We start from the raw sequence: 25990 nt of genomic DNA, 5'->3' as shown, positions 1-25990 counted from the left end.
TAATATACTACTATTCGTAGCCATCAATAGGAACTCGACATACTTCTGAAGTACAAAATGTAGCACAGATAGTAAACCAGGCTTATGTATTGTACTGTTCACCTAAATTTGGTCTGTTAGAGACAATTACCCAATAGTGTATGACCCTATTTAACCATTTTCGTACTATTCCATCCGATGTTTAGAGCAAGCAGGTTTTGCCCAAGTGCGCTGAATCCGTACTTTAGATTGGCAGAAATTCAACAGCACGGGGTTTGTGATTGGCTTAGGTGGCGGTTCTTTGATTCGATTTAGCAATATCGGTTGAGACATCATACATATAACGATCAAAGACGAGTGGAAGGCGTCTACTATTGACTTAAAGAAACAGCGTACTGCGCTGCAATTCCAACAGGTTGTGCAGCACCACCTCTGGCACGGTCCCGATGCAGCGCGCGAGCTCTCGCTGTGCCACGTAATCCAAGTCGGAGAACCTCCCGATGACCGCGTAGTCCAGAAATGCCTTCTTCGCCTTCCACGTACACCACGCGTCCGGTCGGCCCGTGCTTCGCGTGTGCACTGCCTGGCGAAACTCTCGCGGGTTCAAACCTACGCCGTCGTCAATTAGAATGATTGTAGTGTTTACGAAAATACGAATTTCAACCAATCATAGTCCGAGAAGAAAAACACTAACCAATCAGTATTATAATTATAGTGTTCGGTACATCAAAACTACAAATTCTGACCAATCATACTCCGATAAGAAAAAAGAAACACTGAATTTCAACCAATCCGTAAAATCTGTATTATTCTAGTGTTCGCTACAAAAAGTATTAAAGTATTCAAATTTCAACCAATCATAGTCCCAAACGTAAAGAACACCATCGAGTTTCAACCAATCATAGTCGTGAGTGAGGCGGCTTTCGCCATCGATTCATATATTATTCTATAGTTCAACCCAAAAATACCTCGCATCACAGTCCGAAATCAAAAATACAATAGAAACCCATCGACTTTCAACCAATCGTACAGATAGGTGACAATATATACCTGCGTTTTGAGGCAAGACGTTGACCATGATGCTTTGCAGCGTGTACATGCGGCGAAACAATCGCTCTTGCACTGGAATAAGCACGCCGAGGCCCCCTTCGGCGGTCGCGAGAAGTGTCACATACAAAGGAAACGAACTGTCGACCATGCGCTTGCGCAACAGACACGTCACGCGCGTGCCGAGATGGAAGTCGGACGTCCGGAGCAGCTTTTGACCGCCGCGGGACTCGACGTGGGTCGGCTCGTACTGCATCACATGGACATTCGCTTCCATGTCGCACGCAATAAGTCTACAAGCAAGCGCGATAGTATTTTTAGCGCAATATTGTCGCTTTGATATACAAATTTGGGGACGGGGTGCAATCGAATCGCGTCAACCAAATCGATCTGATTGGTTGAAATGCATTTAGAAGGTTTTGATTGGCTAATAATGTTGAGCTCATCTGAGGTAGCCAATCAAATCGATTAAAATTCCAACGAGAAACCACAACACGAAATTTCACTCGAAAGCACAATAGTATTTGATTAATTATAGGTTCAATTGTGTTTAAAATGAATCACGTGAAAGGCAAAACAATGTCCCACATATATACATATGTTATATAAATGCATATTGTATATGTATATATATATATTTGTATACATACATATATACAAACAGAAGTCACGCCAGTCAAACGATTACAAATAAATACATCCACCTGTCCCATGTTTCTGATCAAATATATGTATATATATATATGACCAAACCCGTACGAGTATTATTATTCCCCAACAATAACGTGCGTATGTCGTACCCCAATTGCGAATTCATGACCGACACTTCCGTGGCCGTAACGTCCAACGGCTCAAAATCCTTAGCGAGCATGATGATGGTCTTTTCCTGGGGCTTCCAGTGCAGAAAGTGCACGCTTTTGTACAAGTCCCCGTACAAAATGTACGATTTGATCACGTTGAGGCTGACAATGTACAGCTGCGCGTCGAAGAAGGCGCACCCGATGAGCTGTCCGCCCTTGAGCTCGTACACGATCAGTTTGGCCCCTACGGCCGCCAGTACGTACGCGCCCAGCTGGCACACCATGGAGATGCCGCCTTGCTTGTGTTCTTTGGCGTAGATGAGCTTCAATTTGGGCAGCTACGATAGGACACACAACTGAGTGCACAACAATATATATATATACACCACCGTATAACGACTCTTGGTTTCCAGTGCACAGCCATCATGTATAATATCGAAGTAAACACACACCCACGCACCATGGGCGGCAGTATATATGCATGTATATATGGCGCAGCCAATATAAACGAAAACACTCAAAAACTATCGTTAAATCAACCCTGTCCACGACCACATATTCATACATATATGTACGACGTGAGGTCATTCATATATGTATGATGATATGTGGTGGTGGCATCGTTCAATACACTAATTCAGGAGGGTGGGCTACCATCCAACCAACCCTACCTGCCCGATAGAGTTGGCCAAAAGAAACCCATGTGACAACGTGTATATGTGATAATGTATGTACCTTTCGACCAGTGACCCCCTGGGCGTTGGTGTACTGCGCATAATCGACCTCGTACACGAGCAGCCGCCCCTTGCCGTTTTCATCTTCGCCGCTGGGGCCGATAAAGCCCGTGCCGACGATCACATATGGCTTGCGCTTGTGCTTCCACTCTTGGGGCACGAGCACCGGCGCGTCCGACAGGTACATGACTCGGACTGTGAGCACCACTTCGTACCGATCCATGTGGATTGAAAACACGCCGGCTGGCGTCAGGTGTCCGTCGATCGACTGAATCAGCCGAAGTTCGTGCTGCTCGTCCAACACACCTACGTAGTACAAATATATAAATATATTATGAATTGGTATATATATATACAAACAGAACACAACTCACAAAGCCAATACTATAAAACCAACAAACGGCATCCCCCGTCGTGAAATCTCAATCATGTTTCGAAAATATATCACCACACAATATATCCCCCGCCAAACGACTACAACAAATAATAAATACAATATATATATATATATATATATATATATATATATAATCAAATTACAGGAAACCATTCTCAACATCAAATCGGTGTGTGTGACTTCAATTAGTGTGCTTACAATCGCCACAGGGCAACATATTATATACAAAAACTTCAGTACAAAGAATCGATGGAGAGAGTTGGCGATTAGCATGATATATATATATATATATACAAAGAAATACACAGTACGAAATATACCAGTAAAGTCGGCCGCGTCCATCCCTGGCACAACCTCGCCAGGCTTTGGGGCAGTGTACCCGTCTTCTTCTGGGTCTTCGTCCACGTCGTTTTCCGTTCCTGCGCATCAAACACACACAACGAGATGAGGATCAATATAATTTTAAAAAATCAAAACAACATTAAAAAAATATCCACACATTCTAGGTAGCCTACAGCACAACAACTAAGGATACACATGCGTACCATCGTCGACGGGCGGAGCCACCGAGTGCGACAAGACGACGGCGTACGTGGGGGTCTGCAGCGCTTCTTGAACGGCGCCGGTGCCGTGGCAGCCAATATGCACGAGATGATGGATCGTGGGCGACCCAAACTCGATCTTTTGCACGACACTGCCGGATTGGGTGATCGTTGTGTTGGGTGGTACTTCGCACACCCGGAGCATCCCGTCTGAGTGAAAGTACACAAACCCTTGGGGGCAGTTCCAGTGGTCGAACGCAGTCCAGCACAGCACGGGCACCTGGTTGGGCTTGGCGACGACGGGCACCGCCATGGGGCTCAGCGACGGGAGGCCCCGGCTGTTCCATACCCACATGGGCGACGCGCCGCGGAAGAACACGCCCGAGTGGCGCGCCACCGACTGGAACCGCGTGAGCATGGGGTACCGGAACAGCGTCGTATTGAGCATGGCCGTGGCCGCCGACTCCTTTTTCAGCGCGAACGGCCGCGTGATGGTCTGCGTTGCCACGCGCACAAACCGACGACCGGCCGCCTCGTACACGATCAAGTCGCCGTTGGAGATGTACACCACCAGCACCATCTTGCTCACGACATTGCCGTTGCCGACAGTGTCGCACGGACCCACGCGGTGGATGCAAATGTCTGCGACAGGGGACAGCGTCGCCGGCTTCTTGCCGTCCTGGGAGAGACCCACGATGGGGTACACTGAGCTGCTCGAGAGCACCTGCGGGGCCACATTCAAGCCGGGAAACGTGGCTTCAAGTGTAAAATCGGGCAGGGAGTACACGAGCATCGTGCCAGAGTCCAAGCACACGGCGCAGTACACGGGCTTGTCGGTAGATTGGTGTTGTTGTTGAGGTAGTAACCGAGGAGACGTTTCAATTGGTTGCGCGGCGATGCCACCACCCGAGACTTTGTATATATCTACAGCCATTTTTCCATTTAACGATCATTTCAGACAACAATCCGACGAGAATATATCCAAATACATCCATATGTATCTCATAAAACCGCAGCGAAAACAACAACCAAACCATCATCGAAGTAGGGATCGTCCAATTTAAAGAATGAATAAAAAAACATCAAAGTAGGGATCGTCCAATTTAAAGAAGAATAAAAAAACATCAAAGTAGGAATCGTCCAATTTAAAGAAGAATAAAAAACATCAAAGTAGGAATCGTCCAATTTAAAGAATGAATAAAAAACCATCAAAGTAGGATCGTCCAATTTAAAGAAGAATTTAAAGAAGAATAAAAAAACAGGGACATCCACTAACTGCACTTTTACAAACCATCTATCTATATCGTACATAATAGCAGTAAAAAGACAAAGTATCCAGTCAATATGTACGTACCATCCAACTCATCCGCCTCGTCCTTGATGCTGTCGTCGTCTGGTTGGACCGATGCAGCTGCTTCTTGGTCGGTGGATTCAGGTGTAGAAACGGTGAAGATATGGCCCCAGTCGTGAAACAAGCACACGGCGCAGATTTGCCCATTTTCGAGGATTTCTGGATGGAGTACTGACAAGTCCAGGTCGCGAGCGTCGGCGCACACTACCCGCAGACTGCCGTCGCTAAGGAGAAGCAGCACGTATGGATCGAGAATGTCTACGGAAACAATCCCCACGGCGGGCACTTCGACGCCAAGGCCTCCGCAGTCGATGTCCCCGTCCAGAGGAATCTCTTGAGTACACTCGAGGGTGTTGTTGGCTTCTTCCAGCAGTCGGACGCCTACACATAAACGAGTTTACATCATCATCTATCTCGACATTCGAAACCCTCATACCCGATTGAACTATTGAATATATTTGAAATAAAGCGAAAACACACGGAAAGCATACACGAATTAGGTCAACAACCACAAGCAAAAAAAGACACATATATATATTGTGGATTCGATACGAATTTCCAAACCCGGATGAATCGAATAATCTCGCCGCCAAATCGAATCATGAATCATCGACGCGATTGGCTAATCCATTTTTGAGTGGATTTGATTGGCTCGAAACGACAAGTATATTCAACCAATCAGAACTCCAGCGTGATATTCAATATTGATTAGAATTTTGCAAGTTTATAGCGAATTCACAATAGCCTAGTTGACAACAAGTAGAATACGCAAATATTATTTTTTATATCATTTTTTGAACGAAACATCCTCAACGAATGGTATAAAAGAACAAAACGTACATACTTTTTAAAAAAATTAAATGATTTTGTACTTATTTTTTTAATGATTCATCGTACCAGATTGGAAAAGACAAAAAAACACATACAATCACTCCAATTCTAGTCACGTCCAATGCGAATATATAAAGAATAATCCCATCGATTCAAAGGTATTATTGTCAAGTCGAATCGAGTGGAGTGGTCAATCGAGAATGAGCAGACAGGCAATCGACCGACCAATCAAAACCCAGAACACTCTCAAGCGGCCAATCAAACCCGTGCAAATATCGAATCAGTGTGTGTGTGTGCCTTGAAATAGTGTGCATCATGGCTTCACCAATCTAATCTTCCATACACAAGTCACACAAATCGACCGATGGATATCAGTCAGCGCACATACATTCTCCAAAAACTTGGCGGAAAGCACAATAATATATAAAACAACAAATGTATATGCGAATGACCTAGCCAATCAAACTTGACCAACACGAAATTTCAACCAATCTTCGATTAACAACAACAATTACACACCACTCACTTGCTTTGTGGAGTCGTTTGACTTTGTGCACATCATCTCAACCCAAATTACATCTCAACATGACCATCATTCCAAGTACATACAGTAAGTATGTGACAACGTGCGTATATATATATATACATGCAATGCTACTTTGCTTGTACACATTCCAAATACATATATATATATATACCTTGCTTGTACACTTGGACAATGCGCTGGTTGTTGAGAATGTTGGACGCGGCCAAGGTTGGGCCATCGACAAATAAACCCGATGCGTCCAGCGGCAGCGTTTCGTCGCCGGCCTTTAGCACCATCGTGCGGCTCTTCATGCTCAAGATCAGGTACTCGTGATACGACGCTGTCGCACATCCATACACAGCCCACATGGCGCGGCATCCTTCCAGCGGCACTTCGGTGATCACCACGGGACGGATGCCTACGCCACACAGCAACATTTTTGATATTAAAATCAGTACAAATTTGTTTAGCGAAAGAATGAACGAAATGTCCAGAAAAGGATTATTGGAGCCAATCATATGACAAGAAACTCCTTGTCATCCACATCAATATATATATATATATATATATATTAATGTATACATATATATATATATATAATGATGTATATATATATATTGATGTATATATATATTGGTATGTGATCTTTACAGTTAATTCGCGAGATTTTCCAATCATACCACACAGGACAACTGTGTTTTGACATGAACAGCTGTACAATATATTCAGGTCAAACAGTATTATTGATCGAAATAGATTTTTTGGCGAATCAGCACCCAAGTCCAACTTTGGCAAAAGGACAAAAATACCTCGATGAATCATAGACACGCTGGACTGGTCGCCGACCCCGCCACTGAGCACGAGTGTTTCCTTGGGCGCCACACCTTCCATATCCACATCCACGCCCATGTCCATCGAGGTTACTTGTCCGATGGCCGGCAATTGGTCGACTATGTCCACGGAATACGCAGCAAATTCCGCCGCTTTGGACACTGTGTCAAGTGGTTGGACATCGTCCTCGGCGGTGACAGCGACGAGACGATGTCCGTACAAGTACAAGTCTTCGTCGTCTGACTCTAAATCGTCAGGAACAGGCACAGGACACGCTGGAACCTGCACGGGTATGTGGACATCTAGTGTATACACATCATGTAAGTCGATTTTCGAAATAATAAAAATCAAATCGGCACATGATATCGATCGACCAAGCAACAAACCCAGAACCCATCATTTTCGATACGATGTGGATAATATATATATTTATCATCCTTTTCCTTTTTTGAAACAAGCATCTTGAAAATCATCTCAAATAACAATATTATGATAGGAATAAATATACATATACTAGTATTGCGTGCATACACATCTTGTAAGTCGATTTTCGAAATAATAATTGGAGTGTGATTTTTGGTGAAATTGAATGAACAAAAAAAACAAAGTCGGCATACCATATCGATCGACCAATCAAAAACCCATAACCCGTCATTCCAAAAGAGGTGGATAAAATAAATATAAACCATTTTTTTATAAACAATCATCTCGAATAAAAATATCATAATAAAATGATGCTATCGTTCGAAATGTGTACACTGTTCAAGCACCCAATCAACCTCTCGCATCAACCCGTTCGAATCATCGAATTAGTGTATGACGACTGAAAATACTGTGACCAAACCCAAAATCGATCGCTCAAGTTGGCGAAGCGCAGCACACTAATTCTTCTATCCACATGTTGGCTGCAAAACGAACGGATACTATTGCCCGCTAATCCCCATCAACCCCACACACACACATATATGGGCTCTAGTAGTAGTAATAGTAATACTACCGGACACGTCGTGGGTGTCGGTGTGATACCAAAGCAGCTGCGAATCTCCATTGCGCGTGCCCACAAAGATCAAATGGCGTTGCATGTCCACAGCCATGGCCGTGGCGGCCGCCACTTTGGAACTGGACAGCCGTCGCAGCATGAGTTGGCACACCTCGGGGCCGTAAAAACCCTTTTGCTTCAAGCTGCGGTGGCTCGGCAGAGACAACACGAACAGCTGGCCCTCGACGTTTAGCACCATTTCGTCGGCATTGAGCAGACTCGCGCGGCAGTTGGATGCGAGGAACGTCTCGTCCAAGAGCGGCGATCTGTGCAGCGGCAACTTGGCTGTGTCGGTGGTCTTGTCTGCAAAGGACGTTGTGGCCAGCCCAAAGTACTGATTCTGGTTGAAGTACAAGATCGCATTCTGGGCAAACACAATTGCACCTCCCAAAGGCGCTGGACACGGCGAAAGTTTAAAGCAATCCGAGGGGAGATTCGCAACTGACCAGATTTTAGGATGGAGCCTACGTACGCATGGCATACGGTGAAAAGGGAGAGATGATATATGTATCATCATACAATACAAGCATTCGATACGTGGAATTAGAAAGTAATATATCTATAACATAGATAGAATGATATATTTATATATATATACGATACATCAGACTACGGATAATTCGACGTGGATATAAATATATATATTTTATATACATCTTGAATAGAATGATATATATATATGTATATGTACGATACATCATACATACTACAAGCGTTCGACGTGGATATTCATCTAGATACTTATAATACATCTTTATTAGAATTATACGTGTACGTGATACATCATAATACCAGCATTCAACGTGTATATAGATTAATATATATATCACATAGACACATCGTAAATAGAATGATATATATATATATATATATAAACGATACATCATACTACAAGCACTCACTCGACGTGGGTATAAATACACATTTATAAAAGAGATATATTTCTCTTGAATCGAATGACGGTGACATATATATATTGTCTAATCAATTCGAAACTCGAGCCCTCAGCAGAATCGAATGTCTTAAGAGAATCGATTAAAGAACCGCCTGAACCAATCAAATCACGCCTTGTCGACTTTCTGCCAATCCAAACGTTTGACCCCTCCGCATTGGGCAAAACCACAGATATACTAATCGTTGTATACTGTGTACAATATTACAAATCGATTCGAAAGCTAGTTGGTGAAATCACTCGCAAATTCAACACAATACGTAGCCGTGGTGTTTACCGTGTGGTCAAGTTAATCGATAGAACAGTGAGACAGAATGTATCAAAACCAGCGGCGAAACGTCCGACGGCGGCGTGGCGGTCGTTTTCTTCGTGGAGGAGCATCAACGTCGGCTCCAAGTACCCCTCGAGGAAGACAAAGTCGATGATCTTTCCCCGGATGTCCAGTTCCTTGAGTCTCAGCATGAACGTTCGACCCACGACGCCGTCCAGGCCGAACGACGACAGCGTCGACGCGTACTGCTCTGTGCGCGTCTTGTCCTCCATCTTGAGGCTCGCTATCTCGTACATGTCGCCGCCATCTTCGTTGTCTTCGTCGGTGCCTCGACTGTCTTGGAGGGGAATCACGAGCAGTTGGTCCTGGTACAGCAGCATGGACAGGCATCGATGGTCGGGGTCGGCCATGGTCAGTGGGATGCTCGAGATGCCGCTGAACTGGGTCCGACCGAATCGCTCGCCTTGCAAGGCGGTACCGAGACCCATGCCGTCCTCCTCGAAGTTGTGCATGGCCACTGTGACCAACGCGCCGGCTTGGTACCGCACAAGCACCAGTTTTGCAGGACTAAAGGTGAGCGCCAAGCACGCTGTGGACTTCTTCACGTGCACCAATTGCGCGCATTGCACTACGCCCGACAACGAGAATGTATGGAGCAGGTGAAGCGTGATGCTGGACGACGGCGCAGGGTTTGATGGGGGAAACGACTCGACGCGGTATACGTCAATGCGCTGGGCGTAAATCACGACCAGGTCGGCGGAGCTGGCCGAGCAAAACGAGCCAAACAAGCTGAACAGCACGCCTGTGCTCTGCACCAAGTCTCGATGGCACAAGAAGTGTTGGGTGTGTGACATCTGGCTTCAACTCTCTCGACGATGGTTGCTTGGAGTTCCCAATGCGATTGAGGTGTGGTGGCCTGCTGAATACTGTGTAATTTTATACGACCCGCGAACCAAATCATACAGGTTTTGTTAGTACTATTAATAGTAGAAGACTCTAGTAGTACTAGTACTAAAAGAGCAATAGATCTTCTTCATCATTTAAAAATAATTAAATGATTTGTTTTCATCGTACTTCGACGACTTGTCAAAGTACCGAAGTCACTTCGAAGTTCGTTCAAACTTCAATGATGCTGCGACATCATTTTTCTCGTAGCAAGTCTTGGCCATGATGGCACCAACCCTTCGTGCCAAATGGCTGCAAGCCACAAATCTGACGGGAACGCTGAGACGCTGTGCTAGCACCTACGCTACTCCCACGCACCACCAGTATCAATCAGCCAACGGCGCCTTCGTTCATTTCTCCACCTACGGCCCGGCGGATGCTGCGGCGTCGATTGTGCTGTTGCATGGCGCTCCTGGGTCGTACGCGGACTTCAAGTACTTGTCCCCGCTGTTAGCTCGCGAATACTTGAATGTTGTTGCCTTCGACTTGCCCGGTAACGGTCGTAGCTCTGTCGACGTCGTTGGAGGCATGTACGGGTTGTCCGATCAAACTCTTGCCGCCGCCGTCGTCGCAGCATTGAATGGACGACCAAGGACCACGCCGTTGTTCATCTTGGGCCATTCCTTTGGTAGTCACACGGCCATACGAGTCGCCGCCAGCGCCAAGTCAGTGTGTGGCGTCGCCCTGCTGGCGCCTGTAGGATTCCGACCACATCATGTCCTTCGACGCTTTCCCATACTTAAATTCGGGCGGTTCTTGCAGCGACCGCATCCGTTGCGATCCGTGCTCGCCAAGGTCAACAGATGGTACTACATCCATGGCCTTGGTTTCCCCCAGCGAGTCCCAGAGGACGACTTCACGTACGCGTTGCAGCGGATTGGGTCGGCTGACTTCGAGCGCATTCAGGAAGTGGCCACCTCCCTCCACGCATTGAACCTCCCGTCGTTTGTGGCCTTGGCCCGAGATGACGCCCTGATTGAGCCTGAAATCATTCGAGAACTTGGGCACTTGCTTCCGCCAGGCGTTCGCGTCGAGTTCCCCACGGGTGGCCACAACATTCAAAAGACCCAAGCTAAACCAGTTGCCGACCAACTCGTTGCTTGGATCGAGTCTGTCTTAGCACAAGTGCCTAATACCACCTGAACATACATGTAGATGGTACACTCGTTCGATTTCGGTTGTACACACCACCGATAAAACCGGCTGCTAGCCCAGTCGATGTTCGAGTTCTTTTTATCACTGACGAGTCGTGCAATGCACAGTACACAAATGTTGCAAGCCCCGAAACCACCCCATTCACACTGACACGTACTACTAGCTAGCTAGATACAGTCTGGCTTGCACCTTATCCAAGCAAGCGCTTGTTGCAGTGTATTGTGAATTCGCTATACTGTAAACTTCCGAAATTCGCGTGGTTTGTCTGATCAATATTCAATCATGCTGGAGTTCTGATTGGTTGAATATACTTGTCCTTTCTGTAAGAGCCAATCAAATACACTCAAATTTGGAATAGCGTCGATGATTCGTGATTCGATTCGACGGGGTCTGGAAATTTGTACCGAATCCACAATACTATTAATAACCTGTTTTGGCCGCGGTAAAAAACCCTTATTCATACTTTTTGTGGCATGAAAATGCCAAATCAATCAATCGTTTCGATCTGGAGGTAGTTAGTTTTTTAAAGTAAGTATCAATATAGTAACGTTAGATTAGTATTCACAGTTTTTGTGGTAGGACACGCTAGGGATTTCTAGCGTGTCCTACCACATAAACTGTGAGTAACGTTAGTTGCTACTTTTCCACAACCAACTATCTTATGGAAAGTAATCTCTGGGTAGTAAGTATGATTAACACGGTTTACGCCACGACGTAGTACCCCGACGCGACCATGATTTCAGGGTACTGGCGGTGCCACTCGGTCATGAGCTCATTGAAGTGTTCCGGATGCGAGTGCTGCAACGCGACGGGGTCTTCGGCAAAGCAGACGAAGATGGTGGCCACGGCGCTGTCCACAACTCCCATGGGGATAATCGCCACTCCGAGGCCAAAGAACAGCCCCGTCAAGGGCAAAATGTACTCGGCATACTGAAACTGGTTGGACACGTCAATGTAATAGTACACGAGCCCCAGCAGCGCACAGAGGCACCCGACGCCAAACGCGGCAAAGGTCAGCGCGGTCCCCACCAGGTCGTCGTTGATGATCGCGTCGAACCCGCGGTCGTGGAACAGCTGCATCACGGCGCGGCCGGCGTCCATAAACTTGTACCCGTAGATGCCCACGTACACGAATGCCCACCGGTTGAACGTTTCCATGAGGCTCTGCAGGCAGCCCAGGATACACTGCGCAATGCATGCCGCGCAGTCGCCCTGGCGACTGGCTTCTTCCGCCAATTGCCGCAGGGTTTGCAACACCGCGACGATCAACGAGCCAAAGCAGATGCTCCCCAATGACGTCGTGGTCGCGCGGCCAAGGGACGCGCCGGTCGCGCCCTTGGAGTCGCTGGAAAACCACCAGGTTGCAACCGTGCCGGCCACCGTGGCGTGGATGATGTTCTTGAACACTTGGACGCCCCAGAAGAACGACAAGAGCAGGAAAAAGTACGCCACGTACGACGTGCTCTTGAGTTGCGCGTACACGTTCGGTTCTTTGCACACGCCGCTGGTGCAATAGTTGGTCAAGCATTGCGCGGACGCGATGCATCGACCGCCGCTGGCGACGGTCGCGGTGCGCGAAGTAGGCGCCGGGGTCGAGTTTTCCGTCAGTTTGTTTGTGATCCCCACCACGGCAAACGCCCATACAAACACCCACGCGATCTGCACCAGCAAAAACACAAACGCAACCAAGTGCGTGGACGGGTGCTTGCGGATGGCAGCGCCCGCGGCACGCAAGTTGGCCGCCGCAAACGGAATGCGATCCTGTACGGCGTACGCGTAGCACAGCGCGAACAACCCGATGATCCCCGTCACGATGGCCACCGTGTAATTCTTCTTGATGACTGCAAACGCGGCAAACCCGAAAAACATCACGACACTCCACCACAGCGCGATTTGAATCATCTGACGCGCATAGCGGATCGTGAAGCTGAGCATGGCCAACGACAGCACTGCCGCGATCACCGTCAATCCAGCGCACAAGTACAAGATCGTCGTGACGTTGTCGGACGAAAACGTAGAGGACGATGAGGGGAACGCCGTCTTGGAGGTACCATTCAGCGAATTGAACACCGTCGATCCGTACATGATCAGCAACACTATAATCGCACCAATGTTGCCAAGAAACAAGATTGCGAAAGGCCAGTCTCGGAAGCCGGAGGGAGCGGCGACCGTTGGTTTGATAGGCGCCACAGTGCCTACCGATGCGCTGCTGGTGTATGGCACAGGGGCTGCCATGGCGATGGGGCGTCCATAGGCATCGACGGGCTGACCGCGCGTGTCATACTGCACGGCAGGATGGTCGTTCTTGTACATGGGATCGGTGTTGGACTTCTTGGGTCGACTGAAATTCTAGAAATGCCAAAACAAAGTCGTGGTGTAAGATACGTATGTGTATACCATAATCAAGTCTAAATATTGTCCTTTTTCGCTTAACATTGTCGTGGTCGTGAAAAAAGTCCTCATTTTTGTATGGAAATAACTGCTTACATCCTTCCCATTCTCGTTGTGTGGGTGCGACAACCCGTTACAGTGCAAGTGAAAATTCGATTGGCTAGAAATAATCAGTTAGTAGCGTATGATTGGCTATTCAAATATTCCACGGACTAAGATTGGTGGAACGTTGATCCTTTTATATGTGTGGCAAGGCAGACGATGTACTCATCTTTATCCTTAAAATAACCTCTGAAGCTTTATAGGATTGAGGAAAACTCCGGAACTTAGTACCAGAATGGGGATCCTCGACCGTGATTGGCCAGATCTGTTGACTTGGTGCAATGCTTTTTTGTTGAAGGTGGAAGCGTGGAGGATGACCCACACGAAATGGAGGTCGATCAGAGGCGCGGTGGTAGCGAACAAGTTCATGATAACCTCCACCTTTATGCATAGTGACGTAGAATCCCGTATACCATCACATATACTACTCTGGTCCAAAATAGCTGTCGTGTTGCATATTTTCGAAGGTGCAGTTTTGTTTGACTTGTAATTTTGTCTACTTAATATAGATCATTTAGCCACTTGTATACATGTTTATTATATGCTGTACAAATCCCAATATAATTACAGCATATTTAATGTGATAATATCAAGTGACATCAACCAGAACAAGCAAATCGGAAGGTTATCGCCGAATACAGTGCCGTAGCTTGTTCAAATGGCTAGAACTACTGTAGGCATCGTTTAGCCTCAGGTGCGATTTCGTCGTCGACAGACGTCTACCGAAGGTGCTACGGTCATGTATGGCGTATGGTGTCCTTTGAGTATGTTTGATCATAAATACAACATCATAGAAGCGATAGAGGGTGACATGGGGAGGTTTAACATGTAAAGTTAAGATTTGATTCTCTGGCGGGTGATTGAATATTTTGCCAATTTGAAGGCCATTTTTCAAGTTCGATAACTTCGCCAAGAGTGTGAATTTTGCGCAGCTTGAAGTAGCCAATCAAAGAGGAGATCTTCAGCTTGCATTTACACCAATCAGATACGCGAATGAGTAAGTTTAGGACAAAACACTTAGAGTGGTACAGTATAACGCTACACTTATTAGGAACTACGAAAAGCAAATTAGGCGGCGCCCAACGCCCCAGCTTAGTCGGCGGTGCCTAGCAGTACACCCGGCGGGAGTGTTGTACCAGTGGCTGATCAACGATATCTTAAAAGCACCACATAGGTACTAGTATAGAAGCACTTTAGATGCAAGCCACTCCTTGCCTTCGTAGCTACCTACGCCTTTCCGAACGTCTTACAGATAGAACAACTGAGCTAACACAACATGAGTTCATTCAGTTCAATGCTTCGCATGCCTCTGTCGTTCCTACTAGCCCCAACGCTTCAACGGCGAATGACCCATGGATGACTTCACCACAATGACCTCGCTGATCGTCCACCAAGTCCACGAATTTGGCTCCATCTAGTCTACGGATAGGCAAAAGTTGTTATCACCGAAATCGTCGATATAACATCCCTTGCCTTTATTGTACTTTCGAGTGAAATTTCGTGTGGTGGCGTGGTTTCTTCTTGGAATTTAAATCGATTTGATTGGCTACCTCAGATGAGCTCAAATTTATTAGCCAATTAAAACCCATTTCTCAATGAAATTCAACCAATCAGATCGATTGTGGATCAGTTTGGTCGGCGCGATTCGATTGCACCCCCTCCCCAAATTTGTATCAAATCGACAATACTTTGCTTTGAATTTTTACGGAAAAAGAAAAAGAGAAATCATATCTCCGAAATCTCCCATGATGATGCAACTATAGGTGCGACTTGACAAACTCGGCCTTGGCAATTGTGCGCATGTGGACCTCGTCCGGTCCATCCGCCAAGCGCAGCGTTCGCAGCGCCGCCAGGTAGTACGCCAGCACAAAGTCCTGGCTCACCCCCGCCGCGCCATGGATCTGGACGGCGCGATCACACACGTTGATGGCCATATTCGGGGCCACGATCTTGATCATCGCGATCGCTTGGGCCGCTGCTTTGTTGCCCTTGGTGTCCATCTCGTGTGCCGCGTGCAGTGTCAGCAGTCGCGCGCTGTCCAACTCACTACGCACACACACACACACAGGTCCATGGAGCCACCTTGCAAGCATTCAACGAACAAACCATCTCGACTTGGCCACGGACGCCGCGACGACGGGGTTTTCAGCCAACAGTTGCTGAAACGCATACCTTGTCTTGGCGCGATGGACCTAACGCACGCACATATGTCATCTTCAACCTGATCCATGAGCTGCATTACCATGAGCTCCATGCAGCGCTCGGCCATCCCGATCGCGCGCATGCAGTGGTGGATTCGGCCAGGTCCGAGTCGAGCTTGGGCTATCTCAAAGCCCCGCCCGTCTCCCAGCAAGATGGACGTCAACGGGACCTTTACGTTGTGGAACGACACTTCCAAATGACCGTGTGGAGCGTCGTCGTACCCAAACACGTGCATCGGTCGCTTCAACGACACGCCTAGTAGATTCCCCATATCGGAATCAAGTAATCCGATACTACGGACATGATAGATCGATCAACCAGGAATGTCGGAATACAAAAACATGATACGGTATCGTCTGCATGTCGGCAACAAGTAATTGGATACGGTAAACGTACAACCCACCTGGCGTGTCGATTGGTACCAAGATCATAGACTGTTGGCGAAATGGAGATAATATCTCTGTTGATTTGATCTTGCCCATGACGATAATGAGTTGGCAGCGCGGGTCGCCGGCCCCCGAGATGTACCACTTGTCTCCGTTGATCACATATCCATCGTCGCATCGTTCGACCTGTAATACCAGACTCCATGATTCGATTCCGATAGCATACATGTACAGTATGTAGCCTCCCTCACCTGCGTGCACACGTTGGTCGCGTCAGACGAGGCCACGTATCGCTCCGTCATGGCAAAGCAGGACCGGATCTTGCCTTCACAGAGCGGCACGAGCCACCGCTGCTGCTGCTCCCATGTGCCAAATCGGCTCAGGATCTCCATGTTACCCGTGTCTGGCGCCGCGCAATTGAACACCTCCGGGGCCAGCGTCACACATCGCCCCATGAGTTCGCACATGAGAGCATACTCGACATTGGTCAGGGTTTCGCCATATGTGACGCCGTTGGGCAGGGTTACTTTGGTCAGAAACAAGTTCCACAATCCAAGGGCCTTGGCTTCCGCCTTGAGCGTTTCGACGATCGGCGGCACTTCCAACCACGCACGTCCGGCATCTTTCAGCGCCGCCAGCTCCGCCACATGCACCGACTCACTTGGAAATACTCGCGCATCGCAAAAGCGCTGGAGCTTCCCGTACACTTGCAATGCATGCGGACTCAAGGGCAGCCCCATTAACACGGACGGATTCACCATATTCTTGTTACTAAGTGCATCGTTGTTGTAGCCGCCTTCGTGCCCGATGGCGGCGCCCAGTTGAATGAACAGCAAGTAGCAGTCCTTGGCCGCGCCCGCGTGCGCAGACGATGCATTGCCCTACACATATTTTAAACATATTTATAATATTTTTATAAAGTACAAACAATATGATTCATTATCCAATGGTCCGTCCCGTTGTATTGCTTGTGTTTATTCAAAACTGGAGCGACATGGAGAATTAAAATGCATAATCGACACAACCAAATCAATGTAACCCACAAGAATATCGGCAGAAGAATTGAGCCAATCAGATTGCAGGACATCATCAACATCAAATTAGTGTGTGTGACTTTTATTAGTGTGATACCAAACATACTTCAGTTTGTACTTAAGTACAAAAATTCAGGTACGTACAAAGAATCGATCGACAGATTTGGCGATTCATCACAAAAGTCAACCAAATTTTAGGTAAAAGGACCATACCATATTCAATATCGTTTCGTATGCATACAACATCGTACCAGCACTTGCCGCGCGTACACGCCTTGGAGGATCACCGCCAAGCGAAAGAACACGAGCGAGAGGTAGAACCGCCACGTGGCATCTGCCACTGGGTACCTCAGCATGCGTTTGCAGTACGTACGCACGACATGGGCTTCTGTGGGGATGCCAAGGCGGGGAAGGTTCCGATTTGCGAGACCATGTACCATCTAAAGCCAGTCGTGGTGCAGCAACAATGAGAAAACAAACGTACTTGGGACGTCGTCGCAGGCACTCGATATAACGAGCACAAGGTCGCCACGTCGGCCAAGGGGTGGCCGACGGTGCTGAGCTCCCAATCCAGCAACGCCACAATCCGGGGCTCGGTGGGATGGAAGATGACATTATCCAGGCGAAAGTCCCCGTGCACAATGCAACTCTCGTCCGGAATTGAGCCCACGGCGCCGTGGAGGTAGTCGGACACGGCCTTTACATCACCTTCGCCTCCTAATGCGATCTTGTGCTGGACTAACACGGCCATCTGCGCGTTGTACTGCCGCGTCCATGTACGCAGCACCCGCTGCCCGTACTCTCGGGCCTTCCCAAAGTCCCCAAGTCTATAGAGTGATGACGATCCTTCCCAGAGACAACGAACGAACGGACATACCCAAGGGATGACGGGTCTAGGGCATGCAACGTGGCCAACACGTCGATTAACGCGTGGTAGATGGCGTATCTCTCCATGGGTGTCATGTTGGGCAGGGAGGGATCCTTGAACACGCGTCCTGGGACGTATTCCATGAGGAAAAACGGCGTGCCCAATACCGACGGGTCGTTGCAGAACGCCACCATCCGAGGCACCGGCACGGCCGTGGTTTGCAACGCCTGTTGTAGCCACGTCAGTAACGGCATCATGCCTGTGACAAGTAGTACCTCCATCACGCGATATTCCCTGTCCACTGCATGGGCCGATGGAAGGATATTGCCTGCTGGTTGCTTTCGCAACACCATGCGCTGTGCTCCAAACTCGACCAAGTACGTCGGGTTGCTTTGCCCGTGCTTGAATTGGTGCACAGATAAGCCCACGTTCTTCCCCATCATCGCGAAATGTTTCTCCAGATACCACCGTAGTCGCACAAGGTCCAACGGCTGCCGCATCGGCTCCACGTCCGCCGCTCCATCTGGTTCCATATTGAATTTCGCAACAAACAATCTGTTTTGGTTGACACGACAAACAGAATGGATCCTACGGATAATGTATCCGTAGAAGGCAAAAGAAGGACCTGAACCGGGATCGAACTCGGGACGAGTTGCTTGCACGTATATTGGTATTGACTTTTCACATCAGAGCCCCTTGTGGCTTCAGCCGGTTAGTGATGAAATCGGCAGGGGTAGGGCTGCGCCACAAGGGGTTCGTTCTGGTAGGGTATGCTAAATACTCAATAAAACCAACTTTTTGACGTTTTCACCAACATTCACACATCTGAAACCGCCGTTCGATTTCACGACCGTTTCGTATTCAGGAATGTCCAGCCAGACACGGTCAGTATGCGCCCAAAAGTAGCTAGCTCCCAAGCGGAGATAGAGCCGAACGTTCGTGCATGTTGTCATGATGATGACATTGATACAGTACTCTACCTGGGAGATATAGTACTTGTATCACACGTCGAGTGTCCATTGTCGCACACATGAACCTGCTGCAATCCTCCATCTCGGCAACCCAACTCACAATGCACCGTCGACAGGCTCTTACCCCCACCTAATTCTTTTGCCGTGTAAGTTGTACCAGGGCAAGTGAAAACAACGAAAGACCAAATGATCTCGTTGCCGAGCATTCTACGTGCTATGCTTCACACCAGCCTTTCAGTGCTTTGCATGCCTTTCTCAAGGTGAAAGCTGTAAACGAGTCTGTTAAGTAAGTACAAGTGAGCTCATTATGCTTCTCTTCATTCAGTCAGCGAGAACATTCACAGTATTAATACCCTACAAGGCAAACTTGACCTTCATCGTGAGCGCACGCCCCGCCGACAAGCACGGCACTTGCGTGTATTTCGAGTACATAAACTCGCGCAGGGCCTTGAGCAGGTCTTGGTACGTCACGTCCAGCGAAAACTTGTCCATCGTGGCAATGAACGCATACGACATGGCGCCGGTGGCCGACCCGTCGATGGTGGCGTCGGCGCTCGTTTGCGTGTCCTTGCAGCCGCTGAGGAGGATCACGTCCGCCGCGGTCGTGCGATCCTTCACGCTGGTCTCGGCCACAGGGCCTTGCTTTTCAGACGCCGGGGCCTTGTATGCTTCGACTCCGGCCTGGAACCCAGACTTGGCCTTGTCGCTATTGCCTCGCAAGAAATCCAACCCTGGCATTGCATTAGCCATATACGACCTTTTAAGGCATGAATACCAGCATTGAGTATGTGCTTGGCGGCTACGGCACGATTGTCTTGTTGGTGGATGTCCAAGTTGCCGTCCACAGTGTACATAAACGGGAGATCGAGCGCCGACCCAGAGTGGCAGCAGTCGAAAATTGCCGTCAGTTTCACCCCCGCCGGCAACGACGCGCACAGAATCGAGTGCATTTCGTCGTCGGTAATCATGCCGGCTGTGTCGTAGTCAACGGGGCAGATTGTTTCGTCCTTGCCATCAGCTTCATCTCCATCTAGTGAGGTGAGTCGTGAGGCCATACGACTGGTTGCTCCCTGGGTGTGCGTACCTTCATCTTTTTGCTGAGAGCCATGGCCGCTGTAGTGCAAAAACAAAGAGTCGCCTGGAAAAAACTGATTAGAAGCATTTGGATGGAGGGGTAGTGGGATGTACCGGGACGAGCGTTTTCTACGAGCCAGCGCATGCCAGCGAGGATGTTGGCGCGCGTGGGGCGGTTCTCGCCTTGCAAGTCGTCCGTCAATTGACGGAGGTTGTTTTCAGGGAACCCGCATCGGTCCTTGACGAAGCGCTGCAAGTTCTCCACGTCCTTGATGCACCCTGCTCAACGACACGATTGAATGGTCAGATTCCATTCATGTGGTCGTTCGTGCCCACCTCGAAGTTCGGATTGCGTGCCAGCGTAGTTGATCCCAATGAACAATGCTTTCTTGGTCGAGTCGTCGTTGGTGTGTTTGGTTTGTTCCTACTCGGTTCCATTAGCACTGCTGGTGATGCACTATCGACTACGTACCCAGGCTTCTTCTGGCGCGGGCGCAGCAATGGCATCTTTGTCGGTGTTGTTGCCGTCCTTTCCACTCAAGTGCGTGTCGATGAGCTGGTTGCCAATGGACTCGACTTTGCTTAGCACGTTCGGGTCCTTCACCATGTTGGATAGGTTGGAAAAGAACGACATGTTGATGCTGGAGTGAAAATCCGAAAATGACAAGCTTCGGATGTGGATGGTTTGAGATATATAAATTATGACAGGTGCACTGCATGTACCTTTTATATTAATCAACGTCAATACAATTCTCTTTATCAATTTAGAACGAGGAAAATTAATGTGGCAGAGAGTACAGTAGTACTGTAGAGACCTGGCACGTCTGCTTGCCACGTGATTCTGGAAATTTATGGTCCTATAGCAGTTTTTCGCTCAAGATGGGAACAGGACACAAACACATCACTATGAAGAATTAAAGGTCCTTGATTATTCCTTGGTGTACCATTGTCGAGGGGATACAACAACTTTATTATTACGTGCGAGTTAACCAGGAACTGAATTTGCCACTGTCAACAGAATCAAGCGGCGTGGACGTGCGCACGACAGTTACATATTATTATTCGCTTGAACATTTTTGTGTTGATATTTGTATTAAATATGCGTATTTTTATTCTTCCCTTAATTATTTACGTTTTGCAACGCGATTTATATACCGCGGTTTATATACGCATCCTCCAGATTGTGCATGCGTACATGTGGGAAAGGCGCGATGCAGGTCAGCGATTTCTCAATGCATACTGCGCAACGGGTCATGGAACTCTCCAATCCTCATTACCACAACCAATACTACGTAGTACTATCAAGAACACCTTATTGCATGTCGTCTGTATCAACAACGGTAGAAATAAACAACAGATCGAACTTGCCAAATTCGTCGTATTTCAAGAACAAGCGTGCACATGCGTGTAAGATGCCTTGTGCCAGAGAGCGTTGTGTATGCACAGACCATGCTGCAAATATAGTGAGCTAGTAATGGACTATCTTGTACAGGGAACGAGGGAATTTAAGCCACACCAAAGTTAGTCTTCTGAATATTGCTGTACTTAACCAATCAGAATCATGGTTTTCAAAACGGTTGGTTTGATTTGCCAAAATAATCAAAGTTGGCAAATCAGACTTCAAGATTTGGATTCTAACATTGCTTGGATTCAAAGTCGTTCACTGTACTGTAGTATCGAGAGTACTGTACTAGTAGTGTACAATATTGCTCTAAGTATTACACACCTCGAGAAAAGCGTCATCAAAGTTCGTCCATTTTCCATATATGCCCATGTCATCAACATATCGTCCGAATACTACAAAAATATACTACGTAGTACTACGTAGTAGACAGACATGCGCAATAGAAATATTGCGTCCGCAAAAGTAATATAGTATCCGGAACTGCTCAGTTTTCAAAGTGAAACGGCGCGAATTTCTGAATACTACAAGACACCGCACTTGCAATGTGCGGTAGAAAGCGTATCAGTACAGCAGCCGATGCCCTTCTCCAAGAGTTAGAGGACTGCAAAGCAACTCCAGATTCTGATTTCGCCAACCACGAATGCCTCAATTTTGGCCTTCCTATAACTTCGTGTTGTGATGAGTTTTCGCTAGAAGTATATGAGAATAATTTAAATACCGTTTAATTCGACATTCAACCATCAAGTTCAATTTATTTGTATATTATTTTTCTGCCGCCTTCGGGCAGTTATTGTGAACGCGAGTACATTTATTTGTATATTATTTTTCTGCCGCCTTCGGGCAGTTATTGTGAACGCGAGTACTACCGGTGGTAGTAGTTCTTAACCATTTGTAAGTCCGGGTAGATATTAATAGCATGTACGGTACTTTACTTGCAGTAATACTAGTATTAATAGTAGTTAGTAGTAGTATTAATAGCAGTGATAATAAGTAATACTAGTAGTATAATTTCTATTTTACCGCCTTTTACCGCTGTAACTACACACACCTTGAACATGGGGGCGTCGATGCCTCTACGATAATGGTTCCACGGGTGTCGTCGACACATCCAAGTCGATATGCTGCATGGACACGAGCAACGGGTCTTCCTTGTCATTATTGGCAGCCACCACAGCAGTGGGGTGTAACTCGGCTGTCACCCGCTGCAACCACGTCGCGGCCTTCTGGTAGCATGAGTTCAACTCGGTCGCAGCTTCAAAGCACTGCTGAGCGTCTTGGAGGCTATATACACGCCATCATAGCACCTTATCATCCCCATCACTTTGAACGCATCCTACCGACGAGTGCTATAGAAGCAAAGGCCCATGTTGTGGTACGTCACATGGTGTTTGCCCATCTCGTCCAAGGACCGCGTGTAGAACTGCAGCGCGTGATCGTATTCCCGCATACCATAGTACACCCGGCCGATTTCAAATGCAATGTCCTATTCGTTTATTCATTTTCAGACTAGACTCTCAGAAATATGGTATTTCATAAACATAGCACAATGCGTAGGATGAATTTTCTACATATTTTTCAATTCTGTGCGTTTCGTAAAACCGATTACAAATATCTCGCCGCGAGTTTTGATTGGGTTTCCCCATTCCACAGAAAACACGAAATAAAAAGAAGAAAAATGTAGCCAATCAGCAAAGAGTAATTTCGGATTTACGACCAATGGGAGTGATTCGTGATTGGTTTGGTCGGCATGATTCGATTGGACGGGTCCAGAAATTCGTACCAAATTAAGAAATCAATAATATATATATAGTGCGCCGCGTGTACGTACCTTTTCCTTGTCCAGTTGGTAGTAGTGCGTCCACGTTTTGTTGAGGCAAACCATCACGTCGACTTTGACCTTGGCGGGGGCGGCCGGAGACTGGTCCAGCAACACGTCGCGGAATTTATAAAACAAATCGGCGTCGTAAAAACTCAGTTTCATCAGCGCCAACACGCCTTTCAAGCTTGGCGCTTTTGCGTCTTCCTACATTTCAGCGTTAAACAATGTTGTTATAAAGCGTAAGTCAAACCAGGGGAAATAACCAACCTTGATGGCCTTTTGCATGACGAAAAAGTCGTTGGGGCCGAAGGACACGAGCGTGTCATCGTACACGTGGCACACGGTCGGGTAGGCGGCGCTTCGCTGGACGGACAGCGCCTCCAAGTCGGCTTGGGGCGGCGGCGATTCTATTTCTTGAGGGACGACAAACAGCGACACCTACAGTTTGGTTAGATACGGCCACTCCCTTTCATATTTACCTTGAGACTGGCCTCTTCCTGGGGATTGTGTAGCGCAAACCCGCCGCGATGGGCCACGTAAATGCCAATGGCATGGTAATTTACCCTAACAAGTCAAATCCATCAACACATTCGTAGATATATATGTATGAATATTAAGCTATAGGGGGGAGTATGAGCAGCACCCTAGCGGCACACAATATCGATCGACCAATCAAAAACCAGAACACGAACTAAGTGGCCAATCAAATACACTCTTCAACCATTCCACATCGAAATAGTGTAGTATGACTTATTTTAGTGTGACACAAGAGAGAGAGAGCGGTTTCTACAGACACAATTCTGTACATAGATTGAATCGATGGATGGATATGTTGGTGAATCCGTCGCGTAATCTAAATCTATGGGCTCAAAGTACGATAGTATAACAGTCTTACATGACGGAAAAGCTGCCGTGTACAGCAATATGGGGATCTTGCAATCCACGAAAGTGGTCGGGGTTGGTGTGGCCCTTGTCCCCTGACAGAATCAACAGCTGGTGGCGACTTAACAACTTGAGTCGTTCAATCGCGTTTAGCGCGCCAATGGGCACCAAGAACGTGGCAGGCTGGTCACCGTAGTAGTCTTGATACCACTTTAGAATCGCGTTAAAGTGCGGATTCGAGTAGAACGCGGTCGAGATGTCGTCGTAGCGGTACAGATTGCTCAGGCGTTTGATGATTTCCGGGTCCAGGGGGTCTATACATACATCACCATCGTTCCTTGTGAACTCTATATACAATCACACATATATATATATATCATGGATGGGATTTACAGTACCTTTTTCATCCAGTCTCGTAGAGCCAACGCTAATGAGCCCTTGCTTGAGCTCGGTTTGGTCGACTCGAAAGAGCTCGTGGTGCAGCGTGTCAAATAGGTAGTTGGCCACAACGCAAATGGGATTCTTCAGGGATTGCGGCGCGATTGTTTGCTTGGCGTTGATCAAGTACAACGACGTGTCTTGGGTGGCATCAAAGATGGCAAAGTCCACAACGCCGCGCTCGACAAACGGCCGCAGCGCCGGGTGGGTCTGCCAGAATTTCAAGTTGGAGTCGGTGAAGTCGGTCATGATGTAGCGGATGCGACAGAGTGGAAACGACAGGTTCACCACGGCCTCCATCTCGTACAGCCACTGCACAAAGTAAAACGAAAACTTGCCACTTCCCGTGCCCAGCTCGACAATGTACAGCGGTTCAGTCGGGTCCAACGTTTTGGCCACGGCATCACGCAGGTACGCTGCAAACACTTGCACGTATCTGTCGTACACACAGAATGAGACACATCCTGAAACGAACGCGCATGAAGAGTGTACCGCTTGGCGATAAACGTGTTGGACGTGATGAAGTGCGGCACGATGCCCTGCGCCCAAGACTCGACGCCTTGGCGGTCGTAAAACGAACTCATGAGCTTCCACAGGTGGCTGGACGAGAACGGCGTGAACGCTTCGAGCTCAAACCGCTCGGGATCGCTCGGCCGAGCTGGCTCGTCTTCCTTGTCGGACACGGGTGGCGTCGTGAGTTCGTGGTGCGGCGGCTCTTCGCTCGCTTGGTTCGGCACAGACACAGCGACATCACGCGGAACTTCGACGGTCAAGGCCATGGCTACAGCTTCCTGGTCGCTGTCAATGTAAGTGTTCGACCCACGAGCCTGAGCGTCTTCTCGGACAGAAGATTAGACGATAATGCATTGTGGCAGGGAAACCTGTGAAACTACATGTTCCGTGCGTGACCTTTCGGACACAAACGGTTACACGACGTCTGTTGGTACATGACTGTCAATACTACGTAGTACTGTAGTACTATTAATAGTAAATCGTAGAGTCCAGTACGTAGTAGTAC

General features: G+C 47.8%; 6 protein-coding genes across 14 annotated transcripts; 1 reads left to right on the top strand and 5 right to left on the bottom strand.

Annotated features, from left to right (window-relative positions):
• Positions 1–323: 323 nt before the first annotated feature.
• H257_11878 (hypothetical protein) lies at positions 324–10216 on the bottom strand. The gene is made up of 11 exons (XM_009838951.1): positions 9307–10216; positions 8036–8541; positions 7017–7340; positions 6380–6625; positions 4854–5231; positions 3503–4423; positions 3278–3376; positions 2562–2866; positions 1827–2164; positions 1030–1319; positions 324–588 (listed from the first exon to the last, which is right to left on the bottom strand). The coding sequence occupies exons 1-11, from the start codon at positions 10152–10154 to the stop codon at positions 359–361; spliced, it is 4485 nt and encodes a 1494-aa protein (XP_009837253.1). The 5' UTR covers positions 10155–10216; the 3' UTR covers positions 324–358.
• Positions 10217–10470: 254 nt separating this feature from the next.
• H257_11877 (hypothetical protein) lies at positions 10471–11395 on the top strand (the record flags this gene model as incomplete). The annotated part of the gene is made up of 1 exon (XM_009838950.1): positions 10471–11395. The coding sequence occupies one exon, from the start codon at positions 10471–10473 to the stop codon at positions 11386–11388; it is 918 nt and encodes a 305-aa protein (XP_009837252.1). The 3' UTR covers positions 11389–11395.
• Positions 11396–12032: 637 nt separating this feature from the next.
• On the bottom strand, positions 12033–13743 carry H257_11876 (hypothetical protein). The gene has a single exon (XM_009838949.1). The coding sequence runs from the start codon at positions 13711–13713 to the stop codon at positions 12103–12105; it is 1611 nt and encodes a 536-aa protein (XP_009837251.1). The 5' UTR covers positions 13714–13743; the 3' UTR covers positions 12033–12102.
• Positions 13744–15532: 1789 nt separating this feature from the next.
• H257_11875 (hypothetical protein) lies at positions 15533–19092 on the bottom strand. 9 transcript variants are annotated; one of them, XM_009838940.1, is made up of 10 exons: positions 18659–19092; positions 18393–18610; positions 18000–18342; positions 17767–17955; positions 16733–17362; positions 16499–16667; positions 16317–16350; positions 16136–16264; positions 16000–16085; positions 15533–15939 (listed from the first exon to the last, which is right to left on the bottom strand). In XM_009838940.1, the coding sequence occupies exons 1-8, from the start codon at positions 18914–18916 to the stop codon at positions 16255–16257; spliced, it is 1851 nt and encodes a 616-aa protein (XP_009837242.1). In that variant the 5' UTR covers positions 18917–19092; the 3' UTR covers positions 15533–15939; positions 16000–16085; positions 16136–16254. The 9 variants fall into 9 exon arrangements, with proteins under 9 accessions (XP_009837242.1, XP_009837249.1, XP_009837245.1 ...); XM_009838947.1 differs by having other exon boundaries at positions 16136–16388; XM_009838943.1 differs by having other exon boundaries at positions 16136–16350.
• Positions 19093–19553: 461 nt separating this feature from the next.
• H257_11874 (hypothetical protein) lies at positions 19554–21096 on the bottom strand. Its single transcript, XM_009838939.1, has 6 exons — positions 20901–21096; positions 20765–20852; positions 20543–20707; positions 20439–20492; positions 20130–20384; positions 19554–20085 (listed from the first exon to the last, which is right to left on the bottom strand). Exons 1-6 carry the CDS (start codon positions 21060–21062, stop codon positions 19709–19711), a joined length of 1101 nt encoding a protein of 366 aa, XP_009837241.1. The 5' UTR covers positions 21063–21096; the 3' UTR covers positions 19554–19708.
• Positions 21097–22781: 1685 nt separating this feature from the next.
• On the bottom strand, positions 22782–25824 carry H257_11873 (hypothetical protein). The gene is made up of 8 exons (XM_009838938.1): positions 25465–25824; positions 24933–25408; positions 24548–24848; positions 24132–24216; positions 23920–24090; positions 23662–23856; positions 23171–23316; positions 22782–23114 (listed from the first exon to the last, which is right to left on the bottom strand). The coding sequence occupies exons 1-8, from the start codon at positions 25749–25751 to the stop codon at positions 22907–22909; spliced, it is 1869 nt and encodes a 622-aa protein (XP_009837240.1). The 5' UTR covers positions 25752–25824; the 3' UTR covers positions 22782–22906.
• Positions 25825–25990: the final 166 nt, after the last annotated feature.

This window comes from Aphanomyces astaci, assembly GCF_000520075.1.
Source record: "Aphanomyces astaci strain APO3 unplaced genomic scaffold supercont1.36, whole genome shotgun sequence".
Taxonomy (NCBI): Eukaryota; Oomycota; class Saprolegniomycetes; order Saprolegniales; family Verrucalvaceae; genus Aphanomyces; species Aphanomyces astaci.
This window is presented reverse-complemented; position numbering and strand designations above follow the sequence as displayed.

Coding starts and splice junctions, on each gene's coding strand:
- H257_11878 (XM_009838951.1), bottom strand. CDS start 10,154: ATGTCACACACCCAACACTTCTTGTGCCATCGAGACTTGGTGCAGAGC. Junction 8,542..9,306: donor TCGATTAACTTGACCACACG/GTAAACACCACG, acceptor ATGCGTACGTAG/GCTCCATCCTAAAATCTGGT. Junction 2,165..2,561: donor AGGGGGTCACTGGTCGAAAG/GTACATACATTA, acceptor GTCCTATCGTAG/CTGCCCAAATTGAAGCTCAT.
- H257_11876 (XM_009838949.1), bottom strand. CDS start 13,713: ATGTACAAGAACGACCATCCTGCCGTGCAGTATGACACGCGCGGTCAG.
- H257_11875 (XM_009838943.1), bottom strand. CDS start 18,916: ATGGAACCAGATGGAGCGGCGGACGTGGAGCCGATGCGGCAGCCGTTG. Junction 18,611..18,658: donor GGGAATATCGCGTGATGGAG/GTACTACTTGTC, acceptor TGGCTACAACAG/GCGTTGCAAACCACGGCCGT. Junction 15,940..15,999: donor TCCGTGGCCAAGTCGAGATG/GTTTGTTCGTTG, acceptor GTGTGTGCGTAG/TGAGTTGGACAGCGCGCGAC.
- H257_11874 (XM_009838939.1), bottom strand. CDS start 21,062: ATGTCGTTCTTTTCCAACCTATCCAACATGGTGAAGGACCCGAACGTG. Junction 20,853..20,900: donor CCGCGCCAGAAGAAGCCTGG/GTACGTAGTCGA, acceptor GGAACCGAGTAG/GAACAAACCAAACACACCAA. Junction 20,086..20,129: donor CAAGCACATACTCAATGCTG/GTATTCATGCCT, acceptor ATGCAATGCCAG/GGTTGGATTTCTTGCGAGGC.
- H257_11873 (XM_009838938.1), bottom strand. CDS start 25,751: ATGGCCTTGACCGTCGAAGTTCCGCGTGATGTCGCTGTGTCTGTGCCG. Junction 24,091..24,131: donor AGGAAGAGGCCAGTCTCAAG/GTAAATATGAAA, acceptor ACCAAACTGTAG/GTGTCGCTGTTTGTCGTCCC. Junction 23,317..23,661: donor ACCAACTGGACAAGGAAAAG/GTACGTACACGC, acceptor ATAAACGAATAG/GACATTGCATTTGAAATCGG.